Source organism: Tiliqua scincoides, chromosome 3 (assembly GCF_035046505.1).
Source record: "Tiliqua scincoides isolate rTilSci1 chromosome 3, rTilSci1.hap2, whole genome shotgun sequence".
Lineage (NCBI taxonomy): Eukaryota > Metazoa > Chordata > Lepidosauria > Squamata > Scincidae > Tiliqua > Tiliqua scincoides.
The window spans coordinates 1,343,068-1,362,252 of NC_089823.1; the positions used below are offsets into that span (position 1 = coordinate 1,343,068).

Consider the following 19,185-nt stretch of genomic DNA (forward strand, 5'->3'; position numbering starts at 1 on the left):
GGCACCGTGCGACCTTGAAGCAGCTGGCAAGCTGCAGCTGAGCTGTTCCATCTGCTCGGAGCGTGGGAGGATGGAGGCCAGAATGTTAAACCAGATCGGAGTGTAACAGCCTGAATGTGGTGGTTCTTGAAAGAGAGAACCTTCTTTCAATTTGTAAAAATCCCTGCGTGGATTTAATAAGCCTGCCTGTGTAAACCGCCTTGAATAAAGTCTTGAATAAAGACCAAGAACGGCGGTATATAAATACTGTATATTATTATTATATTATTATTATGTAAAGGAATCTTGGATGGATGCCGTCTGCACCAGGTGACTTATTGATCTTTAATTTGTCCATTAGGTCTCTAATATATTCTTTTAACCTCTGACTTAATTCATTAATCAAGAGGGGCCGTACAAGCAGCGGTATCTGCCTGAGATCTTCTGTCATAAAGACAGATGCAAAGAACTCAATTTCTCTACCATCTTTGTCTCCCCTTTCCCTCCCTCACCATCTAGCGGGCCAACTGCTTCTCTGGCAGGTTTCCTGCTAACATATTTGAAGAAGCTTTTATTATTCCCCTTAATATTGCTGGCCATGTGTTCCTCATAGTCTTTCTTGGCCTCTCGTATCAACTTCTTACATTTATTTTGCCACAGTTTATGTTCCTTTACATTCTCCTTATTTCAGCAAGACTTCCATTTACAGAAGGAAGCTTCCTTGCCTTGAACAGCCTCTCTAACTTGGCTCATTAGCCATGCTGGCATCCTCCTAGACTTAACTGAACCCTTCCTCCTTTGCGGTACACACTTCCACTGGGCCTCTCTTACTGTTGTTTTAAGCAGCTTCCACGCACTCCGGAGAGATTGGACCCTCTTTACCATCCCTTTCAAACTCTTCCTATCTAGCCTCCCCATTTGGGGGAAGTCCACCCTTCGGAAGTCAAGGGTTTTTGTGTCAGATTTGTTTGGCACTCTTTCCCCGACATGCATGGTGAAACTAATCGCAGCATGGTCACTGTTCCCCAATGGCTCAGTAACATTTCCATCTCTAACCAGGTCCTGAGTACCGCACAATATTAAATCCAGAGTCACCTGGTGGGCTCCATTACTAGCTGCTCTAAGGCACAGTCATTCAGCACACCAAGAAATCCAGTCTCTCTTTCATGACCAGAATGCAAATTGACCCAGTCAATATGGGGATAATTGAAGTCCCCCATGATTACAACCCTATCTCTCCTTGACACCTCCCTGATCTTTCCTCATTTCAAGGTCCCCTTCCGGTTTCTGGTCTGGAGGGCGATAGTATGCCCCCAGTATTACATCGCTCCTCAGGCCTGGTAATTTAACCCACAAGGATTCTATGGTGGAGTCGGACCCGCCTTCAATCTCTACTTTGCTGGATTGCACCCCATCTTTAACATAAATGGTCCACTTCCACCTCCACTCCACCTCCAACACACCCTTCCCTGTCCTTCCTGTAGAGTTTATAGCCTGGGATTGTGGCATCCCACTGATTCTCCGCATTCCATCAGGTTTCCGTTATGCCCACTATATCAAAGTTTCCTCTAGTCACCAAACATTCCAGTTCTCCCATCTTCATCCTGGTTAGCAACTGACTCTGCCTCAGGGCCAGGCTTTCTGCAGATCTGCACAGGCCCTCTGTTTGGCTCTGCATGTGTTCAGCTGCACCTAGCCCATGCTGACAGAGTCTTAAGCTGGAGCACAACCTGATATTGCTGTCAGATTCCACACTGACAGAGCATTCCTGTGAAAGGGGTCTGCATGCACAGCCCTGCCTCGCTGTCTGCTCTGCCACAGACCCTCTTCCTGTGTAGATGGAGCCTTGATTGAACACAAAATTTTTCTCTTGCGCACCCAATAGTTGCAACTGGCAGGCGCACTAGATATGGCAGATAACATGGCTCCGCTTGCATGAGCCAGAGCTTCCAGATCAGCCCTCTGGTCTCCATTGCCCTCTTGGCAGCCAGTGGAGCAAGCAGGGGGTCTAGCAGACATCCAGAACCTGAAGGCGCTTTTTGTTTTACCAAAAATGGTAAGATTCCTAGGAAGCAATTCTCCCTCTGCTCTGCAGGGGATGCGGGGGGGGGGGGGGGGAGGTGTTTTCTTCATCCTGAAACCAAAACCTTTTCAAAGAACTTGGAATGGCTGGACCATAAGTGGATGTGGAAATTAGAGTGGCAGGAATCCAATGGGGCTGAAAACAAGGAGAGCGTCACCTTTGGATTAATTATTCTTGCCTTTGAAAGGTGGGCTCCGTGTTACCTTCTTAAGGGTCAGAGGAGAAAGCCTTCCTCTCCTCCTCTGGAGGCAGCGGTGCCATCCACACAGCTCTTATCCTGAAATCCCTGGGTTGCAACAACACAAATGCCCACATTGTGGGAATACTCTGGCACAGCGCCTTCTTTTGAAGGAGGAGAGACTGTGAGCCAGCAGACAGGCCTCTCTGCTTGACATGGACAATTCAGCCAATGACAGCAAGGTCCATCCGAGTTACCACATCCTGCCTGGCACGTTTCACCAAGGCAAGTTGCCCACGTTGTCCCTGCCTTTGCAGCTTCCACCTGCAACTCTGCTCCGTTCAGGAAGCCAGGAGGCCTCAGCACAAAACACACTCCATCCCACCTTGACAAGTCTTCTGAGAACAAGATCATGAGGAGAATGGTTTGATTTACCAACAAAGCCATCCCTGCACCTCTCTTCACTTGGACAACAGCGCTTGCCCTCACACTTCAACTGTCCTTTGGCACTAATCTGGTCTATAAAAGGCCTTAAATTCCTCCCTCATTCCTCCTCTCTCTCTCCCTCTCTCTCTCCCTACGAGAAGCACATGTTCACCCTCCAAGTGCTCAACACACAGGAGGGGAGTGTGTTGGCTTTTGGGTCCTGGCAGTAAGTTGGAGGTGGCTCCATGTCCTGCACCAATGCAGCTGCCCAACCCAAACAAACCACAGACCGGGAAAAGCAAAGTGCAGGAAACCGAGGAGCCTGATGGCAGAGTCTCCAAGTAGGCCTATATGCCAGCCAGGTTCAAATCCCAGCTGAGAAAGCCACATAGGGCTGCCTTATTTCAGTAGTCAGACTGCTATTGGTTCATCTAACTCTGCCTGCCTACTTGGTGACACTTCTCAGTTGTCTCACATTTTTCCCAACCCCACTACTGGAGAACCTTTGGACGGAACTGCTGTGGGCTGACACCTGGGACCTCCTAGACATCGAGCAGGGGTTCCACAACTGAACTGCGGCTGCTCCTCCACTTGAGTCCTGGGAGGCACAGGGCTGCCCGCAGTCGGGCTCAGCACAAAGCGGCATTCGCCCCTCCAGTGATTTAATTCTTGCTACCTCTAGGGGGCTGTCAGATTCCTTCCATGTTCTGGCTATCCTGAACACCTAGTTATTTTCCACTTGAGCTGCTTTGCCAGCCATCAGATTAGTCTTGCCTTCACTTACACAGGCCAACCTACAAACTAATTTGGTTACACCTGGGTCAGGGTGCTTCACTTTGCAATTGGGCATTACTGACACTACATCCCCACAGAAGGAGAAAAGGTGGGGCAGCAGCAAGAGTCTTCAAGGGCAAGCAAAACAACACAGAACGGGGGCAGAACCCCCCCCCCACAGCATCCGATGCTCTCAATGTAGTAGGAGTTGGGCAAATGCACCAAGTGGATGCATAACCCTACCTTCTCTAACCTGTGGACATTCAAACCTGCCCTCTCTAACCTGTGGGGCCATTTGGATTTCCCACTCTTGGGAAGCAGGGAGCCTCCACAGTCCAGAAAACTGGCTCGGTTGCAGCTCCTTTGTCTACCCATCAGTTGGGCAAGAAAAAGATGCTCAAAGCAAAGAGTCACAAAAGAGCAAGGGCTACTGCGTCTGGGTGGGGGGGAGGGGAGCCTAGCAACCCCTCAGGATGCTAAGGCATCTCAGAAACTTTGAAGTAGTAGAAACTCAGATAGATAAAAAAGCCAAAACTAAGAGAAAACCCAGAGATTCTTGTCCCATGGGCCCCACCCCACCCTGAGCAATCTGCACAGCACTCACCAGGGCTGTGCTTGCTGGGACCAAGCAAAGCTCCAGTGCTATGGTGACAGGGTCACTCCAACACTAGCAGTAAACAAACACTGACAAGCCCCTAGAGACCAAACGCACAGAAGGAATTTCTGCAGCAAGCTCAGCTCCAAGCAAACATCCGTCCGTGAGTGACCCGTTTGGTCCCAGGCCCTTCCAAGCAGGACTGTCTGTGTTTGGGGGCAGGTCCCAACTCGGCTATGACTATCCCAGCGCTTCTCACTGGACCTGGCAACTCTCCACAGATTTACAGTCAAGGGATGAGTTTACTTGTAGCGTGCTCTCACAAACACGGGCACGCCACCCTGCAGAGGAGTAATCAGCAGACAGACAGGCAGGCAGAGAGAGAGAGAGAGAGACCACTTATCCTAGTCCACTTTCACTGGAAAGCCAAGCAAACACTTTCACCTTCTGGCTCCCGAGAGGCGCAGAATACAAGTAAGCAAGCCCAGGAGACCTTTGCAGCCCTCATTGCCAGTTGACTTCACACCTTGAGTCAGATCCTGTTCACAAGCCGTGTGGCACATTTGGCTACACATCAACGGAGGCCAGCATCTGTCCCAGAAAACAAGCAACCTCCTCCCCATCACCATTTGTCAGAACCAAAAGGGATGGCAACCGTGACTTGGGTCCATGAAGGACATTGCAAAGAAGAGGCTCGATGACCCAGCGCTGTGTATCTACAACTCTCACACAGTTCCTTCTATTTGGATGGAGGTGCAAAGCTTCCACAGCACTGACACCCACTTCATGTCCTGGCTCACTTCAGAGCACTGGTGCTGACTTCTAAAGCTCTTCAGGTTCCAAGACCAGGCCACCTGAAGTAAAACTGAGTTCCGAGGTCAGCCACAGAGGCCCAGTTTTCTGGTCTGCCTTCGATGGGCACCACAAACGGGTCTCTCTCAATGGCGGCACTGCAACTGACATGCTTCTTCCCCAGGGAAGTTAGACTGCTTGCCTTTCTGGGCACACTTAAACTTAGTATAGAGACATACTTGTCCCTGAGATTTTTTAATCTGCTCTGTACTGAATGCTGTTGTTCTTATACAGATTTGTAGTGTAATGTATTGCTATTTTAATGTTTTTGTAAGCTGCTTTGTGAATTGTGTTCTTAGCAGCAGGAAAATATATTTACTAAACTGAAAAGGCATCTGGTTTCCTTAGCCCAGACTCCCCACATGGAGAAGGAAGCATGGAGCACCTGCTGAAAAGCAGAGCCAGCTGGTGGCCCAAGAAATGTCAGCTTAAACACCAGGAAAGAAGGGGAGTCCGATACCCATAGATTTGACTGGTGACCCTAAGAAACAATATGTCAAAAGGTCAACATGCATGTGATCCTGTAACTCAAGAGAAGCTCACAAAGTCATGCGAAGGATGAACAATTGATACTGGAATGGGGCCAAATCCAGACCATGTTTGGCATTTGTTGATGACTTTGGGCTGTTTGGTGAAAAACAAGTTGTTTTGAACAAAGACTGCCATCTGACCAATCAGACGTTTGCAGACAGGAGCCAAGGGCAGAAAGCTAGGAAGGACTCACAGAGAAAGAAGAAGAGTCAACTATCACACCTCAATTCTGGGCACATGCAATATTCAGTCATGACAAAAATCCAAGGACATCTGAGGAGAGTCTTGCCCAATAAATGACAGGCAGGTAGGGACAGAAATAACTAGGAACATACACACACACCCCTAGTATTTGTATTGGCAACCTTCAGTCTCGAAAGACTCTGGTATCGCGCTCTGAAAGGTGGTTCTGGCACAGCGTCTAGTGTGGCTGAAAAGGCCAATCCGGGAGTGAACACCCCTAGAAAGAGTAGATATTCTGGTATTCTTTAGAACCTAGCATATCCAAGGGACTGGGGGCATTTCTAGAATACATTGTGGAAGCTTGGATTCATTGATATCTTGGAAAACATTTGTTTTTTTGTACTCTCTGTTTTATTTTGCTTGTTTAAGAGAGAAATAAACCAATATTGTTTATAGTCCAAGGACTGTTAGAGCTTCTTTCTCCAGGTTAGTCTTGGGAAGATCCTGTTGGAAAGAAAGTTCAGCTACCCTGAGTCAGAGGCTGGACTGGGGGTAAATTAACTTCCAAGAGTCACCAGATATGGCCTCTTTCACATCAGTGATGCCCTTGAGCTGCATTTTCCCATTCTTGGCTCTTGCCTTTCCTTGTCCAGAAGGGGCACACCTGCTCCCTTGGACTGTATCCCAATTTCTAGTTGTCTAGACCACAAAACATTCCTCGTCCTTGAACAGATTCAACACGAGCTCATGGACATCACCAACCTGGATGCCAAACCCTCTGGACCCCATTCTCACCCAGCATGCCATGTCCTGCAACTCTTTTCCTCTCTCCAAGTTATTGGCTGGGTTGGCTGCCCAGAAATGCAGGCAGAGTCGCATCGCATTCCAGTATAGCAGCCAACAGGCACTGGCAAAATGGTGCAAGGGACAATGGCCAGGTCTCTGGATGTAGCTGAGAGTGATTATGGCTATAGTGACTCTGCTGACATTGTCACTCTCAGCTCAGAATCAAGCACAGACAAGTGAAGTAGAACTCACTAGGCTGTAAATATTTAAAGTGGCCAGCATACAATCAGCCCAGCTTCCAAAAACTGTGGTTGGAGCTTGCTAAGAACTGCAGCTTAGTGGTATTCTGGACGCTGCTGCCAGGCAGTTTAGACAACACTGACTGAGGGAAGATGCCTTCGTATGTTTATATGGAGAGATCCTACTTGTGCTACACAGGCAAGGATGGGAGAGGCCCACTGTGTGGCTCAATTCACAAAGGGATCAAGCAAAACAAATCATTAAGTGGGTTACCTGGACGTCTACTGCAAAGACCATATAGCCCTAGATACCTTCCTGCTGTCGTCTCCTGTTACTAAAGTGCCCCCCTTCTTCCAACCTCCCCGTCACTGATGCCAGGTAAGGACATGTGGAGGGGCCTCCATGATGGCCCAGGTGCTTCCATGCAGGCTGCAGTGCTACCTTGCACAAAGGGTGGACCCTGGCTACTGACTCTAGGGGATACATGTGGGGCAGCTGTAACGGTTCAGTGTTTGCGGAGCTGGGCCGAGCTCCAAAGATGCTGGGGTCTAACTCAATGAGAGTGAGGAAGGAGGCTGAAATACAATTTTGTTTTAATTTCAACCCCCATCCCCTCTCTCAAAAACCACCACACTCACCGATTATAAATTTGACAGGAAGAATCCAACTAACCCTGTGAGGTCCTTGAAAAACTTCTGCCCCCAAGAATGTCTATCATGGGCGCCCTACAGTGAAAGGGAATATATCTAAGACCAAACCAAGATGGGGAGGTGATTAGGATCTTGGAAGAAGCAATGAAAAAATCACACACACAAAGGAAGACCCTGTGCCAAGATACATGAAAGATCAAAAGCACACCACACTCCCAGCACGGTTGCTCATTCAGGACCCAGATGTCTGCCCTTGTTCATCAGTGCCTGCACGCTAAGTGGAAGGGAAACTGGCTCTATGCTCCTGGGTTACATCCACTGCAGCCGCTTAGGATTACACAAGGGAAGATGCTACTTTAGAGTGATAAATAAATCATCCCCCTTTCTGCTTAAGTCTCCTCTTACAGCAAAGTACTTGCAAGCCTGTGAAGACAACGGAAGAACTTCCATAATCTGTTTTGCTATAGCTGAAAATAGGATCAATCCAAACCTGATTCTCAGATGATGAAACTACCAGACTCAGAGCCCCAAGCATCACTTCAGAACACACGCTCCCATTTCTCCCATAACCACTTAATTGCTGCACAGGTGGGACAGAGACTGAATGCCATCCGTCAGTTCCTTAAGTAAATACACCTTCAGACAGATGCTAAGCAAAGAAAGGGTCATATGACTAGATTCATGCCAATACTGACCTAAGAGGCATTTGACAGAAGACAATAGAGCATTCCTTGTTGGGCTGGATGATGGCAGCTATGTCAGAATGCCAGATGCCAGGGAGGGCACCAGGATGCAGGTCTCTTGTTGTCTTGTGTGCTCCCTGGGGCATTTGGTGGGCCACTGAGAGATACAGGGAGCAGGACTAAGTGGGCCTATGGCCTGATCCAGTGGAGCTGTTCTTATGTTCTTATGAGTCTGCAGCACAGGCTGTGCCTGTTTAGACCTAAGTGGTTTTACTGGTGTGCTCAGTCATGCTGGCAACAACTGAGACAACTAGAATATGCCCAGAGTTGAACTTGGGTAAGTCCATTGGACAATGAAGCCCTCCTGATGTCCAGGAACTGGAGAACTAGAAATCAAGGTGACTCCCCTCCCCAATGATTAATCTGTCAGGTGAAAAGCAGAAATGCCCACTGCCTATACACATTCACCATTTTATCTGGAAGGATTTATGGAGAAACTCCACAGTCAGGGAATTAGAGGGCAGGTACTCTCTAGGATTAGGAACTGGTTGAGGACCAGGAAGCAGAGTGTCAATGGGCAATTATCACAACGGAGAGAGGTGAAAAGTGGTGTGCCCCAAGGATCTATCCTGGGACCGGTGCTCTTCAACTTCTTCATAAATGACCTGGAGACAGGGCTAAGCAGTGAGGTGTCCAAGTTTGCAGATGACACCAAACTTTTCCAAGTGGTGAGGACCAGAAGGGATTGTGAGGAGCTCCAGGAGAATCAGCCAAAACAGAGACTGGGCAGAAAAATGGCAGATGCGTTTCAATATAAGTAAATGTAAAGTCATGCACATTGGGGCAAAGAATCAAAACTTCACATATAGGCCGATGGGTTCTGAGCTGTCTGTGACAGATCAGGAGAGAGATCTTGGGGTGGTGGTGGACAGGTCGATGAAAGTGTCGACCCAATTTGCGGCGGCAGTGAAGAAGGCCAAGTCTATGCTTGGGATCTTTAGAAAAGGCATTGAGAACAAAATGGCTAATATTATAATGCCATTGTACAAATCGATGGTAAGGCCACACCTGGAATATTGTGTCCAGTTCTGGTCGCCGCATCTCAAAAAAGACATAGTGGAAATGGAAAAGGTGCAAAAGAGAGTGACTAAGATGATTGCTGGGCTGGGGCACCTTCCTTATGAGCCTCTTCAGCCTTATGGGCCTCTTCAGCCTAGAAAAGAGACTCCTGGGGGGGGATATGATTGTGAAATACAAAATTATGCAGAGGATGGACAGAGTGGATAGAGAGATGCTCTTTTCCCTAACACCAGAACCAGTGGACATCCACTAAAGTTGAGTGTTGGGAGAGTTAGGACAGAGAAAAGAAAATATTTCTTTACCCAGCATATAATTAATGTGTGGAACTCCTTGCCACATGAAATAGTGATGGCGTCTTGCCTAGATGCCTTTAAGAGGGAACTGGACAAATTTCTGGAGGAAAAGTTCATCACAGGTTACAAGCCATGGTAGGTCTGTGCAATCTCCTGGTTTTAGAGGCAGGTTGCCTCTGACTGCCAGATGCAGGGGAGGGCGCCAGGATGCAGGTTGTGACTGTTGTCTTGTGTGCTCCCTGGGGCATTTGGTGGGCCACTGTGAGATACAGGAAGCTGGACTAGATGGGGCTTTGGCCTGATTCAGCGGGGCTCTTCTTATGTTCTTATGAGACTCTCTCAGATGCTTTGTTGAAATCTAGGTATGCCATATCTAGGTACGCCATATCTAGGGCTTACCCCTTCTTTGATAAAGAAGGAGATGAAATTTGTCTGATATGATTTGTTCTTGACAAGCCCGTGCTGGCTCTTAGAGATCACCCTTTACTTTCTAAGAGCCCACAGACATTTCTCTTAATCTTTTCCAGGAAAGGGGGTGTTTGCTCCTCTCCAGGCACCTCACCCATTCTCCCCAAGTTCTCTGAGATTACAAGCAGCAGCTCCGCAATCACATCCCAGCTCCTCCAGGGCCCCGCTGTACTGTTCAGTTAGTCCTGGGGACTTCAATGAATTCCCTGGGTCTTCCCTGACCACCTCTTTCCCTCTCCTACACCCCCAGTAACATCCCCAGTTCTTCATTAGTGCAATTGTTATGTTAGGCCACCTTCCCCTTGCAGGAGAAGACAGATGCAAAAGGAGAGTTCAAAGGCTCTGCTTTCTTTCCATTGTCCATTCTCACTTCCCCATCTTCTCCATGCAGCAGGCCTACCACTTCCTTGACCTTCCTCTTCCTTCAGACATAAACCCCCCAAAAAACCCTTTCTGCTGTCTGAGGCAGACCTCATCAGTCTTGGCTCCCTCTGTGCTTTAACCTTCCTGACATCATCCCTGCAGGTGGGGGGCTCTATTTACATACTCACCCTTAGCTAAGTGCCCCTTCCCCCATTTCCTATGCATGTTCCTCTTGCTTCTCAGATTTTCAGAAAGCTCTTTGTGCAACCACACTGGTTTCCTTACACATTTCCCAACTTTTCCTCTCAGGGGAACTGTTTGCAATTTTGCTGTCAGTATCTCACTTTTCAAAAACTTCCTCTAGGACCACTGGCTAGAATTGTTAAAGGATACATGGATTATAACTTATTGGTTGAGCCCATTAAAATCAGCATTCCTGGAATGCAGAGGATGTATAGGACTGTCCTCAGCTTCCCTTTCTTTCAATATCAAGACTGCCAAGGTGACAGTCGCTTCATCCAGAGTCCTGCCACTTCCTTGACCAATTCTTCCCTGTTGAAAAGGATGTCCAGGACAGCAGACTCTCTTGTTCCTGCCTCCCCCTTCTGAGAGATGAAGATGTCTAAAAGGCCAAGTAAGAATGTCTTGGACCTCCTTCTCCAAGCCAAGTGAGATGTTCAGCCAATGTTGAAGGCCTGCCACCCATGGTCTCCAGGGCTGGCCTCTTGAAAAGCCTGGTGATCTCTCTGAGGAAAGCCTTGTCTGTGACTCATGTGGGGCCAGATGGTCTGCAATGATACCCACCCAGGCCTATATTCCACACATGGGTCTTGTCCCACCAGGGTTCAGCAATACCTCTGGGATCATATTTGCCTTCTGGTGTTCAGATTTCAAGTTCATTCTGTTTATTTCCTGAACTCCGTGCAGGGAATACAGCCATTGGGATCACAGGGAACACCTCCCTCTGGTTCTTTTGGTGCAGTTCCTTGCCCAGATCTTGCCCCTCTGCGTGCCTGTTCCCATCTCTGGCCACCTCGTTTTCAGCACCCGTTTTTACATTTGGTTCCCTTCAGAGTTGGTTTAAAGCCCTCAAACGAAACTGGCAAGGTTCCAGCCAATACATTCCTCCCAGCCTTAAGGAGATGCAGAACACCTCTTGCCAGGAATCCTTCACAGTGTGGTCATGGGCCAAGAAACCACAGCGATCTCGTAGACACCACCCGTACAGTTAGCTGCTTGCTGCCAGGATCCTGCTTCCCTTTCAACATGAAGAGCAGATGAAAACACCACCTGTGCCCCTAACGTCCTCATTTCCCTTTCTAGAGCCTCAAGAGTTTGAGATCCTTACAAGGCTGCTTCAGGAAGTATCATTTGGTTCTATGTGGAAGAGCAGGAAAGGGTAGCAATCACGGGACATGACGAGTTTCAACAGTGTTTCTGTCACTCATGTTTTGCTGCTATCTGGATTCAGGTGGGACCCCCTCAGATGTCAGGGCTGTTTTTTCATCCAGCGGAGACGTCTTTCTGTCTGGGCTCCCAGCTTTGAGTGGAGACAGTGAAGACAACATTCCAGCAAACCCAATAAGGAGAGTGGTCAATAGCACCACTCATCCCCATTCTGCCCTCCTCTTTCCGTTAGTTAGAATCATAGAGTTGGAAGGGGTCTAATAGGTCATCTAGTCCAACCTCTTAGAGCAGCCATTTTCAACCTTTTTCAGCTCACGGAACAGTGACAAGGCACTAAAATTGTCAAGGCACACAACCAGTTTTTTACTTACATTAAATTACTACATTACAGTTAATCTTGAATTAATAAAATTAATACAATTAAATCATTACATGACAAAAAAAATTGACAAGAAGCATGAAGAGGGAAGTATATGTGGTTTCTGAAAATGAGGAAAAATCCTATGTTCAAATTCTTATCAAAAGTGCCAGAAAGTGTTGGCAACGACAGGGCAAGTTGATCACATAGTGGGTGAGGGGCAGTGAGGAGACATGATTGAAACAAGTGCAGGATTAAACTGGGGGTGGGGGAGAGACAGAGAATGTGAGGTAGTGATGCTGTATCTTTGGAAGGTGTGGACAAGTGAGGGGAGGGACAGTAAGAGAGTTGCTAACTGTGATTGTGAGATTTTGGGGGGGGATATGCCTGGGGAAGGGGGTGCAGTGGGGGAGAAGAGGAGAGAAATGCCAATTGCCTGCTTGTGTATTCGAGAAAAAAGAGTGCAACCAAAAGCCCAATCCTATGCATGCCTGCTCAGAAGTAAGCCCCATTATAGTCAATTGGCTTACTTCCAGGTAAGTGTGGATGGGATAGCACCCCCAGAACCCAATCCTATGCATGGCTGCTCAGAAGAAAGCCCCATTATAGTCAATGGGCTTACTTCCAGGTGAGTGTGGAAGGGATAGCACCCCCAGAGCCCATTCCTATGCATGCCTGCTCAGAAGTAAACCGCATTATAGCCAATGGGGTTACTCCCAGGAAAATGTGGATGGGATAGCACCCCCAGAGCCCAATCCTATGCATGCCTGCTCAGAAATAAGCCCCATTATAGTCAGTGGGGCTTACTGCCTGGAAAATGTGGATGGGATAGCACCCCCAGAGCCCAATCCTATGCATGCCTGCTCAGAAGAAAGTCCCATTATAGTCAATGGGGCTTACTCCCAGGTAAGTGTGGCCCAGCACCCTTCCTCTAAAAGTCTCAAAGTGCAGGGAGGGTCGCTTTGGGGAGTTGTAGGCAAACTGGCAAGGAAAAAGGATTTTCAGGGACCCTTTTCAGCCAGCCAGTCCTTAGGTTGGGGGCCTCAGCAGACCCGCTTGCTGTGTACCTGTGTGCCCTCTTCTCACTCACTCCGCAGCTCCCACCTCCTGGCTCCTCCGGGCTTCTCTGGTTGGGCAATCAGCACGCATGCAGGCAACAACCACCTTCGTGCCCAACCCTATGCATATCTACTCAGAAGTAAGCCCCATAGTAGCCAATGGGGCTTACTCCCAGGTTGCAGCCTGAGTTGTGCTCAGTAGCAGGAGCAAGCTCCAAGCAGACTCTTCAGCTGCTGCGTGGGTTGCAAAGCAGCTGCGACCAGCCCCTTCCCTGGCTGCTCCCTTGCTTGTTCTCCCTGTCAGGGAGGCTCAAAGCAGCTGCTTCTCCCGCACGCGGGCGCGCAGCTACTGCCTGCCTTCTCTGATCCCATGGCACACCTGAGGCAGCCTCGCAGCACACCAGTGTGCTGCGTCACAGAGGGTTAAAAACTGCTGTCTTAGAGCATCACCAACAGGTGCTTGTCAAGCCTCTGCTTGAATATCTCCAATGAGGGAGAGTCCACCACCTCTCTTGGCAATCTGTTCCACGGCCGAACCACCCTGATTGTCAGGAATTGTTTCCTGATGTTACCTTTTCTCTAAACTCAAAAGCCTCCAGTGCCTTACAAATCTCTCTCTCTCTCTCTCTCTCTCTCTCTCTCTCTCTCTCTCGGGACTGTCTTTCCACCTTGGCAGGGCCAGTGCTTGAGGGGTACACCTCCCCTACCCTATCTTTGTGTGTCCTCACGTGTAAGCCCAACACCACCACCTGGGCAGTCTATCCCTTGAGGAAGTGGGCTGCTGCCCCAAAAGTTCCAGCACAACAGACCAGTTGGTTCTCAGGCTGCTGGTTTCCAAGATCCGCTACCGTGAACAGCAGGGCTGATCCCATTTTAAAGACAGTTCAGAACTGAACTGAAGTCCTCAACACACACAGCTTTCAGATGTGGAGATGCTACTTACAGAGAGGAGGCCCAAAGAGCACTGTGTCAAGGGCCTTCAACTGAAGCTTTTGCCGGTGACTCCGATCGGTCATCTTCAGGACTGTACCTGTCATGGTGGCGTTGTTTATTGCCAGCCTACAAGAAAGAGGGAGACGGAACAGGGGTCACATCTCAACTTCAAAACAGGAAGGGCGTTTTGGAAAAGATCTGACTTGGCCAGGTGAACTCCCAAGGCAGGCTCCGCAAGGATGTGCTTTCTGCATGCATGAAGTCTCCTTGCTGTTAATAAGGACTCCTGCATCAGAACAAAGTTAGTCAAAGAATAGTTTCAACTCATGAAACAGAATACTTGGGGAGTTTTCTCTGCTAGGATGTTCTTTACACACGGCAAAGAATTTCCCCCAAATCCAGAAGTCGGCCTCTGAAACCCCCATGTTTGCAAGAGCAAGAAGATGGCAAAAGGAATGGGAAGGGGTCCACAGAGCAGCGGCAGAAGGCACTGGCAGCTCTTCCCCAGGAGGCTGAGAAAGTCCTCTCTGTCAGGCAATGAGGACAGAACTGAGCTGAACGGACCAAGGTCCTGACTCAGCAGGAAGGGGATCACGTAAATTTAAACTGGACCAGGTCAAGGTGCCAGACTGTAACGAGAGAGGGGCAGGGTGAGACAAGCCTGCCTAAGACACAAGGTCCTTCTCCACCCTCCGTTACTCCGTTTGCCCTCCGTTAAGGGCAAAGGGGTGGCCCAACTTCCTCACTGCATCACAATGTGTGGAGTTTTTGCTTTAAATACCTCCAGAAATTTTATGCACTGAAAAGATTTATATACCTCTTTTCCTGAAGCTCAAAGCAGCTTTCAACGCAACAGTAAACATAGAAATAACAACTATTGCCTAACAGGCATCAGTTTGCAAGTTGCAGAGCTGGGCATTTTAAATGTGAAAATTCCACAGACACCCAAAACAGGCGAGCAACTGGAATGTGGAGGAAACAAGAGAGGTATGGAGCAGAGTGCTAGGTTGCCCTGTGGCTGCACGGAAAAGCTCCCCACAATATCCAAAAGACCTCAAGAAATTCTTAGCCAACCACTCTGAGGCCAGAATGCATATCTGGCAGTAGGTGGCAGACTACAGCAGTACATCTGCACCAAACACTGAAACAGGTTTGAAAGGGGCTTCACTAAGGAACCTTTTCCTCCACCAAGAGTCTGAAAGGATTTTTAATTTCGAATCCTTGGCACCTTTCCAAACTACAGCTCCCAGACTCCTTGTAGGGAAGCCATGACAAATTTTTCAATTTCTATGGGTGTGCACAAGAGGCCCTTATTCAGGCCTGTATCCTTCCCTTAGGAACATCATCTCCCCAGTCAGCACCAACCTTGGCATGGCGTGTCCAGTGAGCTGCAACTTCCGGAAGTTTCCTTCATATTGTGGCAGTTCCACATAGGTGATCAGCCACTGCACCACCTCGTCAACTGTCCAGTTGTACACTGCAAAGGAAGGGGAAGGTCAACTGACAGACAACAGCATTCCCTCAAGCTTCACTATCACCAGCATTCAAGCTTGGCGACACTCTCCTAGAAATTTTTCTGTTTCAGATAGTAAACAAAGACACAAGCATAGGGACACCTCATACCCACTCCACCAGCATCAGTGAGGAACTGAGTCATCAGCAAGGACCAACGTTCCCCCAAAGGCGCATGGCCGCACAGCTCAGGTGACCTATAATTCACCAAGGATGCCATCACCAACTGCGGGACAGACACTGCCATGCTGCTATGCAGCATGGGAAAGCTCCACACAGTGGTTCTAATTCTTAGAGGGAACTCTGGTCAAACCCCACAGTTAGAAGCCCAGTGCGGAGAAAGGTGAACAGAAGGGGGGTTGAAGCTTCCTGGGCCATTTCTGGCATGTCACCTGACGCCTGCCACACTTGCATAGAATGCTGGACTAAAGCACCTCTTCCATTCCTAAACATGCTTGAGAAGCAACAAGAGGGGAGAAGAGGGACTAAGGAAGGGTATGGACAAGGATAGCAAGGCTGGGGGCTTGTGTGCCACAGTCACTCTCTCTCCAGGCTGCCAACTCATCACCTGCCTCCCATCATCCCCACCCCCCTGCCTGCATAGCTACTTGGCAAAGCTTTAGATTTGAACTGCAAAATCACATAAAAAGCAACTTGTTATTACATTTTTAGCCTGGCAACAGCCAAAGGAAACAAAGTTTTCTATTACCCAGCAATTATAGCCAGGAGACAGGGAGGGGAGAAAAAAAAGAGGAGGGATGTGCAATTAAAACAAGTGAGAAATCAGTTTTCCAAGTCAGGATTTTCTTTCTGAATTGCTTTCTCTCAGGCACCTCTCCTCCAGTCTAATCTCAGCCATGCAAAAACAGAAATTTTCAAGAGCACATGGGACACACATGATTGAAAAATGCCCCAACTCCTTCCTCCCTCAGTTGCATCCCACTTAGGTGATGCTCACCAGGTACACCTTGCAAGAGCCCTTGGATGGTCTGCCTAGAAGCAAGCACCCTAACACTGGGGATGACAAGCAGCCTCTCAAGCTGCAAAAAGCCAGGCTCACCCAGTGGAAGCAAGCAAGCACAGACTCACAAGGGCCTGCTCAACAGGCCCATGACAACAGCCACTGCAATTGCCATTGTCTTAAACTGTTGTTTAAAAGGATGAGACGAGCACAGGTCTACTGACACCCATGAACCACAGTGGCCTCAAGCACACGTTCAGAGATGGGGGACACCTGAGCCTAACAAGATGGGAAGGATTAAAAGTGGAGAATGGATTCACCATCATACCTGACCTGTGCACTTCCCTCGGCCACCCTACCTGGTCAAACCCAGGGATGATCCAGAGGAGCCCCTGCTCTGACCCAGCATGAAAATGCTCGTGCCTGTAAGACCAGCACTGAAAAAAGGACCTCTGACCTGCTAGCAGTAGGTTGTCAGCTGGAGAAGAGCCGTTCACTCAAGTACAACCATTGCATAGGTTGGCAATCCCTTTCCTTAGCAAGTCACTTCCTTTCTGTTCTGCCCAATGTGGAGCTCTGCCTAACATGAAAGGATGCAGAAGAAGCTGAACCAAGGAGAAGCGTCTCGCTGCCACCACATGGCCCAGACCTCAGGCTACAACAATAAGATGAGGGAGAAGAAAGGGCTTTTTTTACCCTCAAACTGACCAGGTGGCAAAAGGTGGCGGCATCTAGGCAGGATGCGCCCTACAGCACTGAACTGGGCAATACTCCTCGACATGTCTGCTGGCACTGCTCCATTCCTTCTGCCTGTGACAGACTCCTGAAGTCAAGACACTCAGCAGGAGAAAAAGCAGTTTTTGATATGACAAGCAGTTCTTAAGAAGCATCCACTAAATGGGAGTGGACTGAACAGAAAAAGGGATTTAACACAGCTAAGATGACAGAGGGTATATACAATGCCATGGTTTGTACCCTTGTTTGTGCCCAGGAACATGGAACTCTGACCCGGACCTGTGGCTCCAGTTTCTATCCACACATCAGTATGCTTTTCTGTCTGGGATTTTTGCAAGAAATACAAAATACATACTTGGTAAAATAAAACAGCAAAACCCACCTGGGTCATGTAGTAAAGATGGAGATTTCAAGGTCAGGACAAGAAGCATCAAGTTTCTTGCACCCAGGGAGTTGTGAGCGCAACCTGCCTTGCTACAGCCTCCAGGGGCTTTGGGTTTACCAAAGAACAGTTAGCAAAGCTGTGTTTCAGCATGTCTACGGCTGTGCTTTCCTGCAGCACGCCTAGGACCAAAACGCCTTCAGTCGCTGCTGAAGCAGGTTGGAAAAAGAGCAACAGAACTGCACGGAAGCTCCCAGGCTGCTGCTGCCCACTCAGGCACTTGCCAGGCTGACTCACAAGCAGCCTTATTCCTTTACGAAAGGAACTGGTTACCTTTCTACTACTGGTCACATTTCAGAATGCAGCAGCTTTGCCTGTCTTCCTACTTTTTTCAAGATCAGCACAGAGGACCACTGTGGGTGCCACTGGCTTCTACTTCCAATCCTCGGAGGATCCTGCTCTCCTATGTAGGCAGGATCAAATTAGCTTCCCACTCAGGACAAGATCCGGCAGGCAGCAAAAAGCAGGCTGCGTACAGACTGCGAGTTTGGGAGGCTCCTACTGAACATTACTACTGGACTGATGGATGGACAGACACTCTTTCACAGGCTTGACAACTACATGACAATCAGAATTACAAATCTAGATAGCTTAATGAAGCAACAGCAGGAATGGGAGCCAGAAGCATGAGGGGCACACCTAATGAGTGCAGCCAGCAAAACGGCATTACGTCATTTAGGTGCCCGTTTGCATCTACAGCCACTTGCCAAGAGAAACTGCAAAGGGCATGCGTTGTCTCCACAACAGAGTCGGCCAAACCATGAGGCAGTCTAACGTGTCAGGATGTGTGATGGGAGGAGCAGCGGAGGTGGGTTCAAGGTGCCCTTCTCCTCGAGCCCTCTGCCAACTCCCTCCAGCCCACCACAGAAACGAACAGGCATGGATCCCTTCCCCACTAGCTAGAAGCAAGCAAGAAAGAAATCACCCATTTTGCTTCTCAACTCATTCCTTCCTGGACCCCAAGAGGAAGGAGCAAAAAGAATGAACCTGCTTGCCACCAAAAAAGCACACAGGCAGCAGCAACCCGCTTTGCCATCCCTTTAACCTTAAAGGAATAGCACAAAGGAAGTGAGGGGAAGCAGCCACCTACCCACCTCCCTCTTCACCAGCCTTTACGTAGAACAGAAAGGGCAGCGCATCGTGGGAGTTCTCAGCATGACCTGCACTTCCAGTTTCATCAAGGTGATCATGTGAGGGGGCAGAGGCAGACTGACCATCTGTCTGGAAATTGCCGGACAAGTCCTCTTTTTCAGCCTCTTGTCGGAGTGTCCTCCAAAAAGGCTTGAACGTCCTCCGTTTTCGCTTCTGTTCCCTGAGAGCTCAGTCCCTCCCTGCAAACAGCCTCCTTCAATCAGCTCAGGCTGCTCTTGTTTAGTAATCCAGTTTAGGGGCCAATCACAGCGATCCCGATAGTCATGTGACACAGGCAACCAGGCACCTAGGCAGAAGGAGATGAAGGGAGCGAGAACAACATGTGCTTGCTCCTCCATCTCTTCCCTGGCAGCTGAGCAGCAGGCAGACTTTCTTGAAAAGCAAGTAAGTTTCCTGGCATCGGGGAGACCAAGTGAGTGTGGGTGCATGTCTAAAAACCTGCTTCTGCATGGGGGAGGCACTC

The 19,185-nt window shown here is 48.9% G+C and overlaps 1 protein-coding gene across 2 annotated transcripts in view; it reads right to left on the reverse strand.

Annotated features, from left to right (window-relative positions):
• The window catches only part of STIM1 (stromal interaction molecule 1), a 132,371-nt gene that overhangs the window by 22,891 nt on the left and 90,295 nt on the right, over positions 1-19,185 (reverse strand). For both annotated transcript variants that reach the window (XM_066619138.1, XM_066619137.1), the window contains exons 5-6: positions 15,286-15,397; positions 13,931-14,046 (exon numbers count right to left, since the gene is read on the reverse strand). In XM_066619138.1, coding sequence (XP_066475235.1) covers positions 13,931-14,046; positions 15,286-15,397 — 228 coding nt within the window. The remainder of the gene's footprint in view (positions 1-13,930; positions 14,047-15,285; positions 15,398-19,185) is intronic.